This window comes from Haemaphysalis longicornis, unplaced genomic scaffold (genome assembly GCF_048455015.1).
Source record: "Haemaphysalis longicornis isolate Haplotype H1 unplaced genomic scaffold, Haemaphysalis longicornis Haplotype H1 scaffold_1, whole genome shotgun sequence".
Lineage (NCBI taxonomy): Eukaryota > Metazoa > Arthropoda > Arachnida > Ixodida > Ixodidae > Haemaphysalis > Haemaphysalis longicornis.
The window spans coordinates 292,128,819-292,150,410 of NW_027526203.1; the positions used below are offsets into that span (position 1 = coordinate 292,128,819).

The window sequence follows — 21,592 nt, forward strand, 5'->3', positions numbered from 1 at the left end:
TGAACGGTTGAGACGCCTTGCTTGCACTTCACCTTGTTGAAGGGCTTTGTGATCACGCCGCTTGAAAACATTCGCTTTGCGACCTGCACTGCTCGTTCATGCCGGCGTGTGATGGAAGAGTTGACGAATTTCGCTGCTTATCTGTTCTCTCACTCAACTGCGTTCTCACGCTCCGTTCACCAGCGGTGCATTGGCGTGGACGGCCGCCAGTCACTACAGCCGAGTTTAAGCTCGCTCTGCGGAACTCCCCGTGCTGTTGCTGGGGCGAAAGGAGCGAGGAGACCAGGTGTCCAGCTACCGAAATGCCAGCGAAGCGACTCCCGCGTGAGCCGCGCTCGTGGAGCGAGCTCCCGCTGGCTGCGCTCGTGGCGCGCTTCGTTCTCTTTATGTGACACACTCCCACGGCAACCAAGCTAAGCAGGGGCTTGCCTCAAAATAACACCCCCAGTCCACGCTGTGAACGTGGTCGGACTGCGAAGCTGTAAACGACACCCACAACAATTACCCATGCGGCGTTACTTGAATTCACACACATGGCTCTACAACCAGAGACTCTGCCAGCCATTCCCTGGGATTCGCGGGGGCGGCGTCCCGAACGCAGCAGCATCGACAGAAAGAAAACAGAGAGGGGCGTCTTTCGAAGGGTGAGGAGGCGGGCGGCACGCGCGGCTACGGCGTCATCTCTCTCACTGCCTCACCCTCACTCTTGCTTCATGTGTCGCCTCAAAAAGCGTCCTCACCCTCCTCAGACGCTGAATCCAAACCACCGTCTGCCTCCCCGGCTCCACGTGTGGGCGTAGCTTAGTCGGCAAGACGACGGGTTCTCGCTCCGCTTCTCTTCGGGCCCAGGTTCGGTCCCTGGCGGTGCCAGTACTTTGTTTGTGCAGCCTGGGGGTAGCCAGTCGCCAGTAGTAGCCTGGGAGTTTTCTACTGACGCGGACACGAAAATTTCCCGGGCTGGTTAAAGTCGCAGCAATAACATCCGCAGTAATCACATCCGAACCCCAGATTTCCGAGGTGCGATCGGAACCGCCGACCTCGGAGGTCGGGGGCTCGGGTCCCACCCGGCGGGCATGTTTTTCTCCACTTTCTTTGTTTAAAAAAAAAAGGTATCTGTTTCATTGATTATAAAATGACCTACCACATTCTCGCCTTTGCTTTCCTTAGCTTTCTTGACTGCCTTCTCTTATTTCTGGCTTAATTCAACGAGCCTCTAGTTTCCCATTCTGATTCGCTTTATTTATTTATTTATTTATTTATTTATTTATTTATTTATTTATTTATTTATTTATTTATTTATTTATTTATTTATTTATTTATTTATTTATTTATTTATTTATTTATTTATTTATTTATTTATTTATTTATTTATTTATTTATTTATTTATTTATTTATTTATTTATTTATTTATTTATTTAAGTGTGCCGAATCGTAACTGTTGCAATGACATGTTGCAATGACATGTTGCTGCTGGTCAAGTGTTCAGAGTGAAAGCCCGAACAAAAAGATGACACGCTTTCGGCGTCCTGAAGGCGACATGATCATCGACTTTGCCTTTCCTTCGTTTCGACTGTATTTCGACTGTATAACTGCATTCGGGGTGCAAGATTGCTGCACTACGCAACGGCGAAGATCAAAACCGTAAGCGTGCCTCCTTGTTGCATTTCATAATTTGATAAAAAAGGTAGCACACCTGCAAAGTGTAAATACGTAACAAGAGCTATCGGGTGGAGTAGTTCAGCGGCTAAGTCGCTGGCAGGGATGCATGTTCGATGTCCTCATCCGGCAGCCGTTTTTTTTTTTTTTTTTTTTTTTTTGATGTTGCCAAACATGAAAATGCCTATTTGTCAATATTCCGACGTTCGTTAAACATTCTCAGGTGTTCAAAATTTTTCTGCCGCACTGCAATATACGGTGCGCCTCATACTCTAGGCGCACCGTGTATTGCATAAAACGCGGCAATATTTTTAAGTGCAGAGCACTCTCGGCGCTCGCCTTGTTGTAGCTCGCTCGCTGGACCCAAGTAGAGCAACAGGGCGTTCCGTTGTAGCGCTGCCGTCGCGGCACACCCCAGAGGCTTCGAAAGCCAAGCGGTTTATATAGTCATAAGCGTTCAAAACTTGTGAACCGCTGGTGCTTGTCCTACATCTCCCCGATGTTTAGCGCCAAGAAAACTATAGGTACATTTGAGGCAAAATATACGTAATTAACCGGCAGCGCGCGCGTTCATATAGTTAGGAACGCTCGTCGGGATGGTTTTTACAATAGTAAGTGAAAAAAAGCGGCCCCGCAAGAAACAAATGGTGCTTTCGAAATGCCGCAGACAGGCTCCAGCCACGTAGGAAAAAAATGGCGCGTTCGAAGTGACGCAGAAAGGCTCCAGCCGCGCAAGAAAAAAAATTACGCGTTCGAAATGACGCAAAACAGCTCCAGCCTACGAAATTAAACCAAGCACAAAAAGAACAGAACTCCCGCTGGCGCAGTTTGAGGCAGGGGGCGCGCGAGCACTGCGAAGGCGGGAAATTTGAATTGCATGCGGTGGTAGCAGTTACTGGATAACGGTGGTACAGCCCATTATTGCGAATCACTGCTCTGCACTTCCGACAGCTTTCACATTGAGTGGAACGGCTTTCATTTTTTGACAAGTGTGTTTCCACGGAAAATAAAAAAAAGAAGTCCCTTACTTGGCTTCACATTATAATGCAAAGAGTTAATACAAGAAGAGTCTGGCCTCTTCTCGCTGCCTTCAGCCATCGAATAAGCACAAAACCAAGAGATGGATTTTTCTTTAGTCGTCTTTTGTCATCACTGGGAATAATGCCTGGTATAGTCTTTAGAACCTCAAGTCGCGTAGTGCGGTGAAGCTTTTACCCACCATTTCTTCTCTTGCGTTGACGTCAGAAGTTTTCTACAAACCACTCTGTCTCCGCAATACAGATGACAAGGTCATATTCCATGCTTTGTGGCTCAAAAGCCGCAAAACAAATGCCACACGTTTTTGATGCATTTGATCAAATAAGAACAACTTAGACTTCGATTTGTGAAATTTGGGAAAATAAAAGGTGATGTTTCTTTATATTGCTTTTCAAATTAGAGCAAAATAACCGAGTTAGTGAGTGAGTGAGCGAATTGTTGTTAGTAAATAGCGGACTTAGCCTGGCAGAGAGTGCTGACAGTTGATCCGCCCTAGCAGCACAAACTTATACGCGTCCAATCACCATGAGTACAATTTTTGCGGCATAAACTGAAATTGGCACGAAGAACACAAAACAAGGACAAATATTGCTAAACAAATAAACTCTCTAGCTTGTTTCGATGCTGAAAAACACGACCCGACATTTTGGCAATTTTCAAAAGTGTGTCATGCGTGCAGTTTGAAATAAATCCTACGGGTAACCAAAAATAAATACGCTAACCCAATTAAGTGTATGCAAAAATCGGCAGAATAAAAATCTGCGGTGGCAGCTGCAATAAAGTGTATTTTACTCTTTGAGATTTTTATTTATTCATTCATTCATTCATTCATTCATTCATTCATTCATTCATTCATTCATTCATTTATTCATTCACTCATTCATTCATTCATTCATTCATTCATTCATTCATTCATTCATTCATTCATTCATTCATTTATTTATTTATTTATTTATTTATTTATTTAGTTATTTATTTATTTATTTATTTATTTATTTATTTATTTATTTATTTATTTAAGATACCTTACAGGCCCACGGGGTGGGGCATAGAGTAAGGGGGAGCACATAATATCAACAGAGTTAGCGCACAAATTATATAACACCGGTATGCCAAACTAACAACAGATAGCAAGTCAACTGTATCCAGCACATACACACGCGCACACACACACACACACACGCGCAAAATCGAATATGTGCGCGGGCCTCGAAACATCAAGTCACGTTAACAGAAATTTCGTTGATTACCGCACATATGCTTACATTTAATCAAAAATAAACAGTATCATACAGGACACGATGATCCTATCAATGCACTTTGAAATATCGGACACTTGCCGAAGGCGAGGAACAAATAACTAGTAAAAAATACGAACAGACTAAGTGTCTGTGAAAGGTTCAGAAGCACTTGGGAGGGCAGATGAGTTAAAAGCATGTGTGGCACCGTAAATGCGTGAAAAGCTGTAGTGGTTGAACAGTCGACGTGACGGGATAGATGGGCGTTGAAGATTAAATGGTGGTGTTGTAGAAGCGTAAATATACTTATGGAAAAGGCATATGGCTGCGATAGAGCGACGGGTGCGCAATGGCTGGAGACAGCACTGGCGTTTAATTTGTGTGATGCTAGAATGCCGGTTATAATTTCGAGTGACCTAGAAGCTGATGCCTCTGGTGTAACAGAGAAACAAAAACCCACAGTCAGCACCCTCGTTAGGCGAAACCCGATCACAGCTCCGACCGAACGTTTCGAGGCGCTGGGGCTTCACAATGCCCTCAGCGACCTAATAGAGGCTCAACGGCTGGCTCAACGAGAACGGCTTAGCTGCAGCCCGACGGGTCGGCATATTCTCGGCTCTCTGGGCATCAACCACCTGCGAATAGGCACTCACAAGGTACCCTTGGCTCCCGAAGTGCGCGATCAAATTCGCATCCCACCGATTCCTAAAAATATGCACCCGGTTCACAATCAGGAACGCAGGCAGACAAGGGCGAAAGCCCCGCGCGAACGATTCGGAAATTCGGAGGACGTGGTGTACGTGGACGCGGCTGACTATCTGGGTCGCAATGCTATGGCAATTGCAATAGTCAATCACCAGGGCAAGTCCATCAGCTCCGGGTCAGTCCGCACGAGCGAACCGGAGGTGGGCGAAGAGGCGGCCATTGCCCTGGTAATGACGGCATCCGCAAAAATCAAATACCTGGTGAGTGACTCGCAATCTGCTATTATAAATTCCGCAAGGGGGCACATCTCCCCCGAGGCATCTGAAATTCTAAGGACTGGCTCAACAACATTCAGCGTTCGGGCAAGATATGTCTAATATGGGCACCTGCACACTCTGGCCTGGCTGGGAATGAATGCGGGCACGACGCCGCTCGAGGATTTTCTGACCGAGCTGGTGACGACAACAACGCTCATTCACTTCGCTGTTCGGGTAGGGATCGCCTTGTGTCCTACAGGGACATCACTAATCACTACAGGCTAGAGCGGACCCGCTTCCCCCCGGCTCATCCTACGGCAATCCGTGGCTTTGCGACTTCTGCAGACCAACTCGTATCCCAACCCGGTTGCGTACAGTCACTGTTACCCCGGGCAATATTCTGACAAGTGCCACCGGTGTGAGGACAGGGCAGACTTAGCCCACATGCTGTGGGCCTGTCCATAGGCGACAACGTTAGGTCGCGACATCGCTACTGTAGAGCAATGGGAGACCGTATTGCTCAGCTCCGACCCAGCGGATCAAGTCTGGACCATTCAGCTGGCCGAAGACGCTGCTAGGACCCAAGGGCTCTTGGCCGACGCCTAGGATTACTGGCTGTTATGCAATAAAGTTTTCCCTCACTCACTCGCGAAGCGAGCAGCTCGATTTTGGATGGATTCCATTATGTCAATTAAATATTTTTGATATGGTGACCAAATTTACGAAGCGAATTCCAGTTGTGGGACAACAAAGGTTTGATATGCTAGTTGGCGAACATTTCATTGGGCATGCCGTAAATTGCTTCGTAAGTAGCCAAAGGGAAAAGGAAAAAGGAAGATTTTTTTTCCTGCCACTCAAATTCAGATATCATATTTCCTGTGCACAGGTAGATTTTTATCTAAATTACAAATTTCGACCGGACGCACGTTCCAACTATGGTGAAAACACCCCAAACTTGTCCTTAGGACGACATAAGGGTGTGCGACACAAAGTGGCTGATGAAATGTCATTGCTTCGTCTGTTTTCCTTAATATCCGGACCAATTCTTTAAAGATGTCTTTGAAATTGGCCCACACTTATTCGTAAAAAGCAGTATTCTGATTTTTTTATTTTACTTTAGGGGTCTTTATAAACTACTGAACTTTTTTTCTTACTCCACTGAAAATTTAACTCATCGATCCGGTTCGCGAACCGGAACGAAATGAATTCATACGAACCAAAACCATGACCGAACCCGTATTTTTTCGGTTCGACACAATGACACATACACACACACACACACACACACACACACAGATATATATATATATATATACATATATATATATATATATATATATATATATATATATATATATATATATATATATATATATATATATATATATATATATATATATATATATATATATATATATAGATATATATATAGTATAAGTATAGAGTCGGATACACAGCAAGAACAATACCAAACAAGGTTTACTTACGTAGCGGCAACGGGACTTGCCTTCATTAGAGTACAGTTAGATGATTTTGCTGTCACAAACATTTGGAACACATTTCTTATATAGCTTTGCAGAAATCTGTGAGAAGGAGCGGAAGATGTTCCGGAAACGGACAGTATGCATGCAGGCAAGTCCCGTTGCCGCTACGTAAGTAAACCTTGTTTGTTATTGTTCTTGCTATGTATCCGACTCTTTACTTATACTATTTCTGCGCGCTTTGTGAGTTTTATCTTTCTCTAGATTTATATATATATATATATATATATATATATATATATATATATATATATATATATATATATATATATTACGACAGAACAACAACGCCAATAGAACGGGCGCGAAAAACACGAGACGAAAGGAGAAGTGCACAGGACGAGAGCCCTTTCGCACTTGTTTTTATGATGGTACCATACGAACTAGCCCACATGTTACATGACACACGTTGCAACAAAAACAAGGTTCACTTACGTAGCAGCCATCAGGCTGAAAATACTCAGAGTAAGCTGCAAACGGACCAAACGCTGCTTCGCCTGACAGACAGACACGGCGAGGGAGACAGAAGTGCTGTGGGAAAGGGGTTACCTACGTACACCCTATAACATCTGTACATCGACACTACACGTCTACACACCTGGGCAGCGAAGGAGAGATAGTTGCGCGGGAGTGCGCGGTAGGGACACGTGTGTACAAGCGTAAATGGGGCGGAGACGAAAAAAATAACAAGAATAGTAGTAAAAAAATGTAAGCGAAACAGCCAAAAGGTTGTGCCCACGTATAAAGAAAATCCGTTTTAAAAGCTTTCGTACTAGTACTCAATCACTGTGCAGGGCGGATAAAAAACACAAGGAATAAAAAAAAAGGTTATACGCCTGTATAAGCATTTGCTCGTCCCCGGTGACATTTTGAAGCGCTGTTCACAATAGACAGTGAAAAAACAACGAAGGGGGAACAAGAAAACACACACACACACATGTTTTCACACACAGGGCACGTGCAGGGAGGAAAATTCCAGAGGTACAACGCGAACGCCACCTTCTGCTTAAAACGATAATTGCATCCACTGTATGGCCGGGTCAGGTTGTTCAAGTCACTGCGCTACAAGAACGGAGACGATCATGCCGGAAGGAAAGAAAACTTCAGTCACGCGATAAGCAAAGTCAGGTTCTCATTAAATTCACTGATACCAAGCGATGCTGGCTTAAACTTGTATCATAAATAGGAAACCCCAATCTCGCGGTCGTAATTGATCGAAAACCAGATTCGTATACATTGTGCCCCTTATTTGTTCAACTGAATTACTGGTAGGGTTCACATGTTTTGAGAGGAGTAAAGAAGGGCGACTTTTTAAATGAGAGCAGTGACTAAAAAACCAAATACGAAAGGTCGGTTCACTTTGGCCGATATATTGAGAACCGCAGACGATTCCCTCCGTAAGGGGTATACAACATTAGCAGAGTCAGAGTTCTCCTTTTATCTTCACATATAGTAGTCTTAAGCTGTGCTGTCAGCAATCTGTATAGTGGTCATTCGGGGCATACCCTGCAGACTTGCAACCAGTTATTTGCGTTCGATTGATCCTTTATTTAGTAGCAAAATTGCCGAGATTTTTATTCCATCGGAAAACGGTGTGTGAAAGGTCGGGGAATGCGTTTTTAAGCAATGGCTTTGAGTAAGAATATTGTATAGTGTTTTCTTAGCTTAGCTGACACTTTTGGAGCAGATGCTGAATGGGTTAGGATGAAGTCTGTCTGTGGATAAGGGTTATGCGTATTGTTCTGAAAAATGTGGTCTCGGTTCATATGGTTGTCTCATGTAATAGCGTCGTCGGTTACAGTGTGGTTATCGACAGTTTGAGTGGAAATTTGCCCAACTTGAATCGCCTAAAACGGCGAGCGTGACTGTAGGGCATTCCGGTTTGGCAGTGCCATACGTGGGGGCCGTTAAAATGCAAAACTGCCACGTATCTTTCGGTTTTCTACGAAGTTCAGTTTCAAGCCTGTTCTGGGGTACTCTGGCCGTAACACCTAGGAAACATACAGTGTGTTCCGAATAGGGGGTGTGGAGGAATACTACACACTAAACTTTCTACACCCTTTTTGGCCAAAAATGGTGTAGTATAAGTGGAAAAAGGCTGTGAAAAGTGAAAAGGGTGTTTTCTGGTTGATTGATTAAGGCCATGCATGCATCTATAACTGCACTGCGAAGTACAAGACATCCCCTCATACCCTCCCTCCCCATCTCGTAAGAAATGTTTAAAAGCAAAAAAAAAATTGTTCGTCGGCGATGATCGCTCGTTTACGTGCGCCTCATGGGCCATGTTTAGCTTTGGCACGTGAAACGTCAATCTGAAATTATAAAATTAAAAAGACTACATATACACATTTAACATTTTTACACCCTTATTGCCTACAAAAAGTGTACTATAAGTGGAATACGGGTGTCATTACGCCCTCTTTCTTAAGTTCCAACACCCTAATTTGTACCTTTAGACTCTTTTTGTGTGGCGAAAAGGGTGTTCACTGACTGCAACACCCTTTGTTTTCTGTAGGGTGTTGAAAGAGTGTGAAATAGATGTTCAGTTGCAAAAAACAAGAAAAAACTGCGGAGCTGGGGGTCTACCTAGCTTCTTCCGGTGTTGCTTAGTTTGCTAAGTTTTCCTATGCTTTGCTAAGTTTTGTTAGGTTTCGCGATGCTCTTGCTGGTCTAGGCTAAGTGCTGAGGGGTGATGCCAAGTTTAGCCGGGTTTTGCAAGGCTGTTTCAGTGCGTCCCTCAAACTGACAGTGGATCCAAAGGTAAAACAAGCTCGGTAGATCCCAACCTTGCACCGCTAGTGCAAGCTGCGTCATTTTTTTTTTTTGCGTTTTAGTATCCCAAAAAACTATTACCGTTAAAATGGTATAGTAAGAGGTGCGCATACACATGCGCCCCTTGTGCTCCCACTCGAACAGTCCTCTATAGCCGGCTTTACTGTTATAGTACCCTATTTGCCGTGGTTCACCCTTGACAGACGTCGCAGTTCTTTTTCTTTTTTTTTTTTTTTTGCTAGCACCACCGCACCTAGCTCAAGCTTAAACAGCTCCGCTGGTAATAAATTATGCCTATTCATATTGCTCTAAACTTCGTGAGGTACAAAACATCCCCCCGGTTGTAGAAAATGTTCAGTCTATCCGTGTCAACAGGTATAAAATACCTCTAAAGGTGGAGTTTTTTTGCACCCTTTTTCTTAGCTGGAGAGCCAAGGACGCGGGTTCGATTACCGGCTGCGGCAGTGGCTTTTCTTGTGGAGGCTAAAATCGAAAACACCCGTGTGGTCGAGATTTCGGGGCATGTTAAAGATCACCAGGAGGTCAAAATTAATCCGGAGCCCTCCACTACGGCGCGCCTCATCGCCTGTGTAGTGTCGGCGTGTTAAAACTCCAGAACCAATCAATCTTAGTTAGCGGACTTTCGAACCCTTTTTCTTAGTTTCCAGCACTCTAATGCGTAGCTTTACACCTTTTGGGAAAAAAGGGTGTTGAAATAATGAACACCCTTCTTCGTGGATGTTGAAATGGTGTGGAATAGGTGTTTGATATTTATTAAAAGTCTATGACTAGTTGAACAGAGCAACCACCTCATGATTAAAAACTGTTTGCAAATCCGCATGTTGACTTCCATATGCTCACATTAAAACGCATAATCCCAAGAGCAGCGCTAAACCATCTGATTTTTGCGACAAGCCCACCGACTCTATCAGAGGACTGTCCTCTGCTGGCTACAAAAGCAAACAGAGCAGATGTATTTCTAGGTATGTAGTGGCTCTCCCCATGCATCCAGTTGCTCAATTCATTTGTGGTTCAAGTGTGACTTGTGCGTGTTGAATGTGTCTGTAGTCATGCTGCGCGCTCAGCCGATCCACATTGCAACGCGCTATAGCTGTGCTGCCCATACCGTTATTTTAGGGTGTTAAGCAAACTTACACCCTTTTTATAGGGTATTCACAAGCAAATCCTTACATTCTTTTTAGCCAAGACCCTTTTAAAGGGGTGCGCCATGGGACAAGACACCCTTTTCGGCCAAAAACGGTTCAAGGAAGGTTAGCGTGTAGGATGTGCTAAACTAAATTCCTCAGTAAAGATCACAAGCTCCGCTTCATTGCAGTGTCATGATAAATATGTCGTCTGTACTTAAAACCTTTTTACAAAATATTATCGAGTGATCCAGCTGACGATTATACGCTCATCATCAAAAATATCGTAAGCGAGATCGTTCAAAATAAAAGAATTCATGAAATTACCGCTGGCTCCCCTATTCCTTCAAGCCCAGTAGCCGGCAGGTTCTACCTCCTCTGAAATATTCACAAGGAAAACAACCCTGGTATTCCCATTGTTTATTAAACTGCCGATGTTACTATACGCATCTTACGCCGTGTCGACGCCTCAATCGTGATATTTCAGCCATCGTCTGCTGCTTCACTAAGGATAAAAATGACTTTCTCTCCGGCATCATGAAAATTGAAATTACTGACAACTGCTTGCTCGTTACTCTCGCTGCTGTGCCGCTAGACACAAAAATTACGCATGAAGGTGGCACCAGCACCGTGCCATCTGCCTAGGAGGAGCCGCCGTGTGATAAACCTGTTTATTATATTGCTCTTCGAACTTTCCTAAAGTAGATCCTTGAGCGTGAAGGAACACCTAAGTGTAGAAATAAGTTGTCCTGTGTCGTACAATACAGTGACGTGAATGCAAGTATACAACTCGCGGCAACAGCAGTCGCTTATTTATGTAGAAAATTCCAAATGTGCGAAAACAGGTACCGCAACTACTTTCTGTGGCGTAGAAAATAGTGAATAGTGAAAACAGGGTTGATGGAGCTTGTTTAAGCAGTTTTCTGAAACGCACATGAAAGCAGGTGCATGTAAATAACAAATATTGCCAGTAGTTGTAGTAAATGACATTATAAGCTTCCTATGTGTGTGGCAGTCAGTATGGATGAACACGCTTCAAAGTAAATTTCATAGAAAAACGGCAGATACGCGCCAGTGTTTGCATTCACCCAGTGGCCACGTTAGATACTGCAAAACCAGAATACCTAACGTATGCTCACCGTTTTAGAAGAATGAAATTTCCTTGCTAAATCAAGCTTCCGTGGAACACAGCAACCGGTTCCAAGTCTGGCAAAAAGGCACGTTGCAGACCTCTGTGTCTATTATCCCATAGCCCTCCACTACGGCGCACCTCATAGTCGAGGGGAATCTTCGACGTGTTAACCTCATTGCCCCAACTTCCACTATTCTTTGTTTTGTAACAAGCCACGCTGCAAGGCATGTCACCCACTACACATACGCAGCTTGCTTACAACGCACTTTCAGACTACTATGTGAACTTCACTTTAACTGTGGCACCGCTAGTACATCATCTGGAATGAACCGCCTGCGGCCTACGATATATCGGCCAAACTAAAACACCTTTTAATGCGTAGCATTCTTTGCCGAGTACCCACAGCCAGGACCGTGTAACGCCCTGCATTTCCACAAAAATGCAGATATCGCAGAAGTCCCCCCTGTAATCTATAATGGCGTAAATTGAGATAACAGGTCGCACGAAATTTTGGGAAGCTAAAAAATAACAAAAATATAAAAAATACGGAACGTGGCGAAACGTGTAACGTCCTGCATTTCCACAATTATGCAGATTTCGCGAAAGTTCCACCTGTAGTCGTTATAATAACGTAAATGAAGATAATTGGTCGGGCGAAATTTTGAAAAGTTGAAAAATAAGAAAAATATAAAATAATTACGGAAAATGGCAAAACGTATACCGCATGGAATTTCCACAATAATGCTGATTTCGCGAAAGTTCCACCTGTGATCGTTGTAGTGGCGTAAATGGACATAATTGGTCGAACGAAACCCTTCCTCGAATTGGTCTAAACCCTTCCTCGCGAAAAAGTATAGCGCAGATAATCCAGAAGTACCAAGTTCGAAGTCTTTACTCGCAAAAGGCTTAACACGCCAAGTAGTAGAAACCAAAATGGCTATATAATTTTTTAGAGCCCGTAAAATTGCGGTTCAGCGTAAATGTGTCTCCCAACTTGTAAAATTTGTGTTTGCAATGATTAACACCGCTGCGATCTGATACGGACGAATAGTATGGCAGAAGAAAGCAGAGGTTGCGTGGCTTATTCAGAAATGCATAATTCACTTAAAATTGAGATTTTCACGCGGGACATTTTTCTTAACTAAATTAAAAGGTCAAGAAAGCCCGTCAGCTCTTCTCCTCAAGTCCCTACTCTTTTCGCGCCGAAATGATATTTATTATGGCACTTCACATATCACACGGACTGCGGCGCATCGTTTCATATTCAAACAATTGTTAGTTCAAAATTATCTTTTGAATGCACAAAAGTGATATTTTCAATCGCTCTTTTCGAGTAAAGGTCAGAACAGTGCTATCACATGTGCCCATCCAGGAAAAAGGGTTTACCTAAGCGGGGTTCACTTAGTTCTCAATTAAATTGAACTCTGTTGCACTTGTAATGCCAAAATATTTCACTTACTCACACTATGGGGACGACATTTAAATTAGCTATTTTTCACACTTAAGATCCCGTGAAAGACCTATATAGCTACAAGTAGGAATAACCCGTTTACTGCAAGGGCTGATTGAAACGAGTGCATCTTTTGTGCAGAAGTCTGTACCTTTCGGTCGATGTGAATACATTGTGTCCGATTACAATTTTGGATTAAATGGGTGGAAATTTCACTGCACACTGCACACAAATTTCTTGATTTCACAAAAATTGGCATTCAAAAACCGCATAATTATCTTAGGCAGGAGAATGCTTGCAATCAATGGATCTTCAGAAACACCTCTCCAGCAAAGCATGAATATCGTAGTTGTCTTTTACTTCTGTATAACCACTTATTTCGTTTTAAGGCTTTTTATCTATGGGTCAGGTCGCGAGTCTCTTCGCAAAGCTCTCGATTCCATTCAACACTTGGGCTTTCAACATGCATCTTTCTGGGCGTCTCCAATACTAAGTCTGTACGCTGAAACCAATCAGTTTTCAGTACATGAACGGTTGACATGCCGAGGACTATGCACACTTTGGGAGTTATTTCCTCCACTACTCATCCTTTTTAACGCCTGTTTTTAGAACCTAGTTGTGAAACGCTTTTTACCAATAAGCTTCGGACAGTCACTGCCATGTTGACTTTCACGCAGAAGCGAACATGCATCATCTATAAAACGGTTTACGCTCCATGGGAAAAAAACACTGTGGGCCACTTTGTTACTTAGCATAGCTAGAGTATAAAAGTATAACACTCCAAAGAAACTTCTGCAGCACGAATTTTAGATCGCCAAGTACGCAGGCTTGAGTGCACTCCACAGCACTCCAATGAACTTCCCTTGTACTCAGTCCTATACTGCTAGTAGATACACTCTTGTTTCCATATGCAAAGGGTTCTAAATTTTTAGCGCAATCAAACCCATTTTTAATCTTAATGATTTAAATTGATGCCATCACAAACGTATAAAGCGTTATAATCTTGTTTGTGTAGCGTTATAGTCAGATGGGGCTACCACGCCAAAATAAAGAACTCGCGACAGCGTCACGACCTCGTAGCACTCGGCAACTGTATACCATAAGAACAACCAAATTCCGGGAACTGCACATTTCATGCCAACATGGCTGTCTGCAAAACTCGACCTGTGAAGTTGGTCGAGTTTTGTAGACTTAAGAGAAAAAGTTGAAAAGACCTATGAAGTTAAACAAAAGTGCGCACATTGTAGTTATGTCTTTGATATATTTTCAAAAATTTTGTAATGTGCCGGCTTTGAAAGGGGTCCTGTAGCCCCTCCGCCAATGCTACGCAGAACATGGGGTCCCACACAGCACAGTTTGAATAATCTACCACCGCAAAAAATTTGTTAATGCGATCAATATTAACGAAGTGATGGCATATCGAAAGTGTTCGTCCCTCTATCCTTTTCTCATGAGCCTTTAGTAACGCTGCGTGCGCCACCGCCGTGTTATCACCGACACGGGGCCTTACTCTCGATTGCACGAATTCCCCGGCAATTCGCCATGTTTTTTAGCGTAAGCACGACGTAAGCAATCAGTGACGTGATGCACCTATAGCTATGACGACATGAAGTGTAATTTGACGATTCACTCATAAAGGTCGCAGCCAAGGTATCTAATATTGCGCATAAAAGATATAAAAACTCTTGGCACGAACTATAAAAATTGAGACGGTGGCTTGCAAGTGAAACACATTTCTGCAGGTCAAAATTGGCGTCAACACCACAAGGCGATCGAGTAACTTTGATCCAAAAGGGCCCTATTCTCGACTGCACAAATTGCCGGCAACTTCGCCATGTTTTTTTTGCGCAAGCACGACGTAAGCAATCAGTGACGTGCTGCACCTATAGCTATGACGACATGCAGTGTAATTTGACGATTCACTCATAAAGATCGCAATCAAGGTATCAAATATTGCGCAAGAAAGACATAAAAACACTTGGCATGTACTATAAAAATTAAGACGGTAGCTGAGGCTGACAAGAAAAACACATTTCTGCAGGTCAAAATTGGCGTCAACACCACAAGGCGATCGAGTAACGCTGATCCAAAAGTGAGCGAAAGGCGGATGTCGAGCTAAAGAACATTACACAATTTTTTTACCGTATCTATTTATTTCTTTCAATCGCGAGAGAGAGAGAGAGAGAGTAAATGTTTATTGAAAAAGGAGAAGAGGTCGGCCTGAGAAATTGATCTTGGGCCTGCTACTTCCCTCTGGGGGGAGGGTACTGGGGACAGAAAGAGAGAGGAATGAATATGGAAGGTATAGGGAATGACAATGAAAGCGACAAATGAACTATGTACAAGCAGTCAACCAATAAACGTCTCATGTACAAGAGGGCGCTGAATCAGATGACTACAGTTCACTTTCAAGCACTTGACTATCATCCATTAAAAAAAAATGCTCAGACATTGCTTCGCAGTCTGTTCAATTTTGTCGCAACCTAGAGGCGAGAATCCAAAGAGGAGTCACCAAGAAATGTAAGCAGGGGCCCTGTTCTCGACTGCACAAATTGCCGGCATTTCGCCCATGTTTTTTTGCGTAAGCACGACGTAAGCAATCAGTGACGTGCTGCACCTATAGCTATGACGACATGCAGTGTAATTTGACGAGTCTCTCATAACGATCGCTACCAAGGTATCAAATATTGTGCAAGAAAGATATAAAAACACTTGGCATGTACTATAAAAATTAAGACAGCAGCTGAGGCTGACAAGAAAAACACATTTCCGGAGGTCAAATTTGGCGTGAACACCACAAGGCGATCGAGTGACGTTGATCCAAAAGCGAGAGCTAAAGAACATCACACAATTTTTTTGCCGCATCTATTTATTTCTTTCAATCGCTTTAGTAACATAGCTGTGCTCTCTGCTTCAATGCAAGCTTTGTTGCGTTATCACCTTCCCTGCCGCCACCGCCGCCACGTCATCGTCTGCTGCTATGTTACAAGTTTATGGCGTGATCACAGAAAAAGACGTCCGCGACCATCGCTTCTATGACACATAAGAGCAGCGAAGCGCTACGCCTGATAACCGCGGAGCGCACCGATGACGCCGATTCACTCATTCGTCAAGCTCGACTTCAATCAGCGCTGTAATGAACCAAATAGTCACTTTTCTTTGTTATTTTTCTCTTGAGTTCGATCATGTGACCCAACAGTTTACTAGGACAAGTATGGACAAATGCCATGCATTGGGTTCTCTTAGTCATGGAGAGGATTGTACTGCCCTCTTAAGTTTCGGTTACGCCAAACAAATAATTTTTATTTTATTGCCAAACATAAAAGCAAAATACTGCACGTTATTTGTATGCTCCATGATCGCTGACTTGGAAGCAGTTGAAACTATAATTTGTTTCGTTAGGAAACATGCTTTAAACAGCGCGCATGCGAAACTGCGCCTGCTGCAGATTGCCGCACATTTCGCGGCACCGTAAGCCGGGGCAATTTTTTGCCCTATTTCGCGGCAAAAGCAGCCGCCATTTTCAAGCTGTTACGTAACATTACGTCACTTTTACGCAGGCTGAAATTGCCAATGCGTGACGCGTCGTTCTCGCCAACTGTTTAAATTACGTCACGCCTTCTCAGCCAATCACAGAGAGGGCGTGTATTACAAGCAGTATTGTTGTAGAATAGCAAAGACAGGCCAACTTGTCATGTCCGGTGCATTTAGTTTAGTTTTTCATTGCCGTCCAAGAATTATACACTTGCAGAACAGAGAAATAAGGCAAACCATAGTACTGTTGACAGTAAACGTCATGAAACGTCACAAGGACGAAACCACACACAACCGATTTGCAAACCGGAAGCACGTGACCAAAATTGAAAGCCAATCAAAAAAGACTTTTGGAAAATTGCCCAATTCCCCGGGAAGTTGCGCAGTCGAGAATATGGCCCTGGGGCTACCGATCCTGCACATGTCACCAAATTGCTTTCGGTGAAACGCGTTGATGAATAGTATAATGGCGACATTCTGTTTCATCACGGCCGGGCCAGAACTGCGCGCGCGCGCCGCCGCTCTAGCCCGGCCGTGGCTTCATTTACTCCACCCCGCTACGCGTGGCCGACTATTCTGATGGTAACAGAAACCAACGCTTGCTATGTTGAGAGATTACATTGAATTTCGTTGTTCATGCGCTATCCTCCAATGCCGTCAGGTATGACTGGAGCAAGCGATGCATCCATCAGCGGAGCAATCTGAAATGTGTTCCAAGCACGCGGAGGGAAATTTAAAGGGTGCGATAATTTCACTTACTCGAAGAGAAATCACGCAATTTGTGTGACCCAGGTTTTAATTATTTCTTCGCGTTACTTTTGCCGCAACTGTATACGTACGTATGCACATATCTACCGTTTTATTTTTCTAGAACCATGAATACGCGATATTCTGCACTTAATTTCATTTTCATTTTATTTTCCTTAAAGACCCCCAAATGGGGATATTACATAAGGGGTGGTGTGAGCACAGGAAATAGTAATTTGTAGCCACAAAAAATTTAACAGGACAGGTGAGCCGTTACTTCGGCACTGAAAGAAGATGGGCTGGTGATGGCGGCGATATGGTGGGGAAGGCCGTTCCAGTCCTTAGCCGCGCGGGGAAAAAAGGAGGCAGCGAAGGTGGTGGTTCGGGTGCGGGGACCTGAAACTTGAAGTGTATGACCGGTGCGATGAAATATGTACGTCGGTGGGGTGATGAAAGGTGCGCAGTTGAGTGAAGAATAAAAGAATCTATGAAACAGAGAAAGGGTGGCGATGCGACGTGGAAAAGAAAGAGGCTGCAGTCCCGATTGTGATTTTAAAGATTAAATCTCGTAGGAGTATGCCGAATGGATGAACCTGGTAGCACGGTTTTGAACAGATTCAAGTGCATTGATGAGATATATTTGGTGTGGGTTCCAGATGGCGCATGCGTATTGAAGTTTGGAAAGAACAAGGGATTTGTATGCGAGTTTCTTGACATGTGGTGGAGCATGGCGCAGATGACGTTTGAGAAAACCAAGCGTTCTATTGGCTGAGGTGATAATGTTGGTTACGTGACCCTTCCACGAAAGATCATGCGACAGAATAACACCGAGGTATTTGAATGAAGTACTAGGTTTATTGAAACGTTAGAAATGTTGTACGGGAAAGTTAAAGGATATACGCCGGCGGGTAAACGATATAACTTTACATTTGGAAGGATTGAGTGTCATCAGCCACACATCGCACCATCCTTGAATATGAAGGTCTTGTTGTAGGGCTAGCTGATCGGATGTGTTGGTGACGGTCCGGTATATGACGCAGTCATCAGCGTACAGACGAATATGACTTGAAATATGCAATGGAAGGTCATTGATGTATATGAGAAACAGAAGGGGGGCGAGAACACACCCATGTGGGACGGCGGACGTTACTGTCCATGCGAAGTTGAAGACTGGTTGTTTACTGTTTCAAATTGCGAGCGGTTGCTTAGAAATTCTCTTATCCAGTTAAGAATCTTTCTGTCTAAGTTGCGTTGAGAAAGTTTTAGTAACAGACGTTGGTGGGGAACCTTGTCAAAGGCCTTAGCAAAGCCGAGAAATATGACATCTGTTTGCAGGTTAGCATCAAGGTTAGAATGGAGGTCATGAAGAAAGATGGCCAGTTGGGTTTCGCAAGAAAACCCTCGACGGAAACCATGCTGGGAAGGGTGAAAGAAGTTGTTGGAATCTAAAAAATTCATGATTTCGGAATAAATGACGTGTTCCGTGAGTTTGCAGAGAATGCTAGTGAGAGAGGTGGGGCGATAATTGAGTGGTGAGTTCCTATTACCTGATTTAAAGATGGGAAAGACCTTCCCCACCTTCCAGTCGTCTGGTATATCACCTGTAGAAAGAGACTGTGAGAAAATTAAACACAACATGGCAGAAATATGCATAGTGTTTTTTAGCAGTTTCATGTTAATGTCATCTGTACCAGAAGATGATGTTGCTTTGCTGTTTTGGATTAGTGAGCCATCTATAAAAAAATTAGGAGGGGCATACAAGAAGCAGTGATTTCAGATAAGGGAAAACAAGGTACATCGCTCTCCTCAGTAAACACCGAAGAAAAAGCGGAGTTAAAAAGATCCGCAGAATCAGCATCGGAAACAACTTCTCCGGTATCACTTGCGAGTGCGATCATGCGCAGTTCGTCAGGGTTTATCACCTTCCAGAAACGCCTCGGATTAGGGTTTAGTATGCTGGCCAGATCACTAGTGAAGAACTTGTATTTCGCGTCTTTTATGGCGACAAGATAGTCGCTCTCCGCGGCATAGTATTTCTGCCATGCGCTAGTGGTGTTCTTTTCTTTGGCTAAGCGAAAAAGTCGCTTCTTTTTATTTGCCTCTCTTTTTAATGAGTTGGTAAACCAGGGTTTCTGGCTGTTGACACGAATTGTTTTTTAGGTATGTACTTATTCGCTAGAGTAGTTATTTTTTATTTAAAAATCATCCAGTTGCAGTTTGTAGATCGTTGGTCAAGATTAAATTCAAAGTCCGGAAGAGAAGCAGCAAGTCATAAATAGCCTGATAGTTACCCTTATCGTATAACGTGATGGTTTTCTTGAGAGTAGTGCGGGAGGGTAGCGTGAAGGCAAAACTGCATGTATGACTTTATGGTCGCTTATCTGGCGCAGGTAATTGATGACAAGCTCTGATGCTGGTTAGTCAGGTTCAAATCTAAGATATTAGCGGAATTGCGTTCAATGCGTGTTGGTTCAGAGACTAGTTGGGTGAGATAATTTTACAGATATCCAGACATAATTCTACAAATTCCTTTGCGTCTGTGGGAGAAACAACTGAAAGATTTTCGCTGGTGCAATCGATACTAGGGAAATTAAAATCACCAAATATCAGAACATGAGCATTGCGGTGTGCGGAAGTAAGCAGATTTAGCATGTTATTAAGTTCCTGGGAGAAGTTTGGGTTGCTATGCGGCGGTCTGTAGCGATATCAAATATACAGAGCACCTCTTTTGTTGATAGTTATTTTACTAAGAATCGCTGACACCCATGGTTGACAGTTAATAACTGAAATGTCCACTGAAGACATTTCACGCTGTCAGCCGTGCATGGCAATGTAGGGTAACCGTTTTTTGTGTATATATTTATGAGAAAGGTTATCTGGCGATCTTGAGAAACGTTACTGAAAAGTTTATATGCCCTATTTTTTACATGTTTGACCCCTGTGACTTGTAATTATTTTCTTTTTCTCCCTCTATTTTGCAGGTACTACCTGCCTCTGATGATTACCATCTGCTTCGTCCTGCCTGCCCTTCTGCCCTGGTACCTGTGGGGCGAGCCGCTGTGGAACTCGTTCGTGGTCTGTTCACTCACGCGTTACTGCTTGGCGTTGAACATGACCTGGCTGGTGAACAGCGCTGCACATATGTGGGGGAAACGGCCCTACGACCGCCACATTAGCCCCAGGCAAAATTTCGCCACTATCCTCGGTGCCCATGGCGAAGGGTTCCACAACTACCACCACACGTTCCCCTACGACTACCGCACCAGTGAACTGGGCTGCCGCATGAACACGACCACGTATTTCATCGACTTCTTCGCCTGGCTCGGCCAGGTGTACGACCGCAAGGAGGTGCCCTCGGACGTGGTGCAGCAGCGCATGGAGCGCACGGGCGACGGCTCTCGCGGCCTGACAGCCGGCACGCGCGGCTACTGATGAGGGACGCCAATGCCACCTGAGCGCCACCCTCGCCTCTTTTGTTTGCCTTTTTTTTTTTGCGTGGGCTGATGGGTGGGAAGCACCGCCTAATGGCTCCATTTTTTGTTTGGGACTTGCTATTTCTACATCACGACTGCAACGGGAGAGAACACCTGTCCGCAGTCTCAGACTGCCTCATGTTGAGGATCCTCAGGGGTAGTCATCCACTAAATCGCTGTGCTGAAAGAGGCAACTCCTTGGGAGTCATGTTTCATTTCACTTATTTGTTCCTTAAGGGCCCGAAGGCATTACATAAGGGGGGGGGGGGGGGGGGCAAATACATGAGGGAGGAACAGTATTCAGTACATGAGGACAACAGGAGTGCAACTGTATATCAAGAAAAATAATAGAGGCTAACATGCATCAGTCAACAAAACTAATAGAAAAGAAATAAAAGAAAGGTAATACCGATTACAAAGGTTCGAAGGACAAAAATAAGAAAAACAGAAAAAAATGAAGGGAAAGCAAGACCGAATACACAGGTTCAAACTAGTACATGAAGCGCATGAATCAGGGTTGATGTCAGTAGCTGTGAAACTGATCGTCCAGTTTTTTTGTGTGTGTGTTTTTTTCGAAAGTATGTGCGGTGAGTGCATGATGCTATATTGTCGGATAGCGAATTCCAAAGGGTTACTGCGTCGGGGGAAAATGCACTCGAAAATGCTGATGTTCGACAGGGTGTGTGTGCTATTTGGTGGGTGTGATTTAAGCACGCTTACGTTCCATGCGGTAGTTTTTATAATTCGTTCCTTCATTTCGAATGATAGTACGCGCCATGAAGGAGGAAGAGAGAGAGCGATAACATTCATTCAGAAAAAGTTCCCCCGTATGCCCCGGGGCGGTGGCGGTTGCCCACAGGGCTGCCGTGACCTGGAGGCCTCGGGAGGTGACTAGCACCTGGT

General features: G+C 44.0%; 1 protein-coding gene across 1 annotated transcript in view; it reads left to right on the forward strand.

The window, feature by feature from the left end:
* Positions 1–20,797, forward strand: part of LOC144148073 (stearoyl-CoA desaturase 5-like) — a 43,518-nt gene extending 22,721 nt beyond the window's left edge. The window contains exon 5 of the mRNA XM_077679671.1: positions 20,198–20,797. Within this exon, the coding sequence (XP_077535797.1) occupies positions 20,198–20,648 (451 nt within the window). The 3' untranslated portion in view covers positions 20,649–20,797. The remainder of the gene's footprint in view (positions 1–20,197) is intronic.
* Positions 20,798–21,592: the final 795 nt, after the last annotated feature.